The following is a 1,247-nucleotide window of genomic DNA, read 5'->3' on the forward strand; positions in this document are numbered from 1 at the left end:
AGAGATGAGGAAACTGGGAAGAGTAGATCATACCTGGGTCAGATGGCTAATATGTAATTAAGGCCATCTATTTCTAGAGCTCGTACTGTTAACCAGGACCATATGCTTTCTCAGAATATTGATGTTTTTACTGTCTAGGATTTGAATAGAATCAAACAATAAACTCTTGAATGGAAGTGATGAACCACGTAATGACCTAGAGTGTGTGCTTCCTTCTCCTCATAAATGGCAGTCACCTAATACAGTCAGCCCTCTGTATCCACTGGTTATGCATTTGCGAATTCAACCAAATGAGGATTGATAATATTCAGAAAAAGAAATGGATGGAGAAAAAAAAAACAGAAAAAAGGAAAAAAGAAAAAGGAAAAAAAATGGATGGTTGCATTTGTACTGAACATATATAGACTTTTTTCTTGCCATTATTCCATAAACAATACAGCATAACAACTATTTACACAGCATTTACATCGTATTGGTATTATAAGTAATCTAGAGATGATTTAAAGCATACAGGAGGATATGCATAGGTTATATGTAAATACTATGCTGTTTTGTATAAGGGAATTAAGCATCCATGGAGTTTGGTGTGTGTATATGTGTGGGGGGTTGGGGACTTTCCTGGAACCAATTTCCCAAGAATACTGAGGGACAGCTGTAATTCATTAGGTTGAACTGGAACCATACATAATGTTTCCTAGAATTACTGAACTCATACTAAACCCAAAATATCAATAGATGATAAAAATTAAAATGTTTCTGTGTGAATATCCATGTACATTATATTGGAGACATAGTGTGAAGAGAGAGATTAAAACATCTGCTTATTATAAATATTTGAGTATATGATTTAATGTAAGATATGTTTAATATAGTATGTACTTAATATACGTGTTATTTAAAAAATACATTTATATACTTTTTTCTTTTTACAGAATGATCTTTATTTTATCAAGAAGTCAAACAGTAAAAACTGTGATGAAAAGCAGTCCCTTATGCATGAAATAAATGGACTAAACCTTTTCATTGACAGATCAGAGAAAGAACTTAAAAAAGCCAAAGCTTTTAAACAGGTACAATAAAATTATAAGCATATATAGTATTAAAACCATATGTTTTATGTTAATTGTAGAAAATTTTAAAAATATAGCAAGTTATGAAGAAGAAAATCAGTCACTTTAATCACTGTACCCAAGGTAAACAGTATTAAAGTCCGTTACTTCTTTCCAGTCCTTTAAAGAAAATTGGTC

General features: G+C 31.3%; 1 protein-coding gene across 1 annotated transcript in view; it reads left to right on the forward strand.

Moving 5' to 3' along the window:
- The window catches only part of CCDC39 (coiled-coil domain containing 39), a 90,796-nt gene that overhangs the window by 59,050 nt on the left and 30,499 nt on the right, over positions 1 to 1,247 (forward strand). Inside the window, exon 10 of the mRNA XM_012639318.1 lies at positions 933 to 1,070. Within this exon, the coding sequence (XP_012494772.1) occupies positions 933 to 1,070 (138 nt within the window). The remainder of the gene's footprint in view (positions 1 to 932; positions 1,071 to 1,247) is intronic.

This window comes from Propithecus coquereli, unplaced genomic scaffold, assembly GCF_000956105.1.
Source record: "Propithecus coquereli isolate 6110/MARCELLA unplaced genomic scaffold, Pcoq_1.0 Scaffold14, whole genome shotgun sequence".
NCBI lineage: Eukaryota > Metazoa > Chordata > Mammalia > Primates > Indriidae > Propithecus > Propithecus coquereli.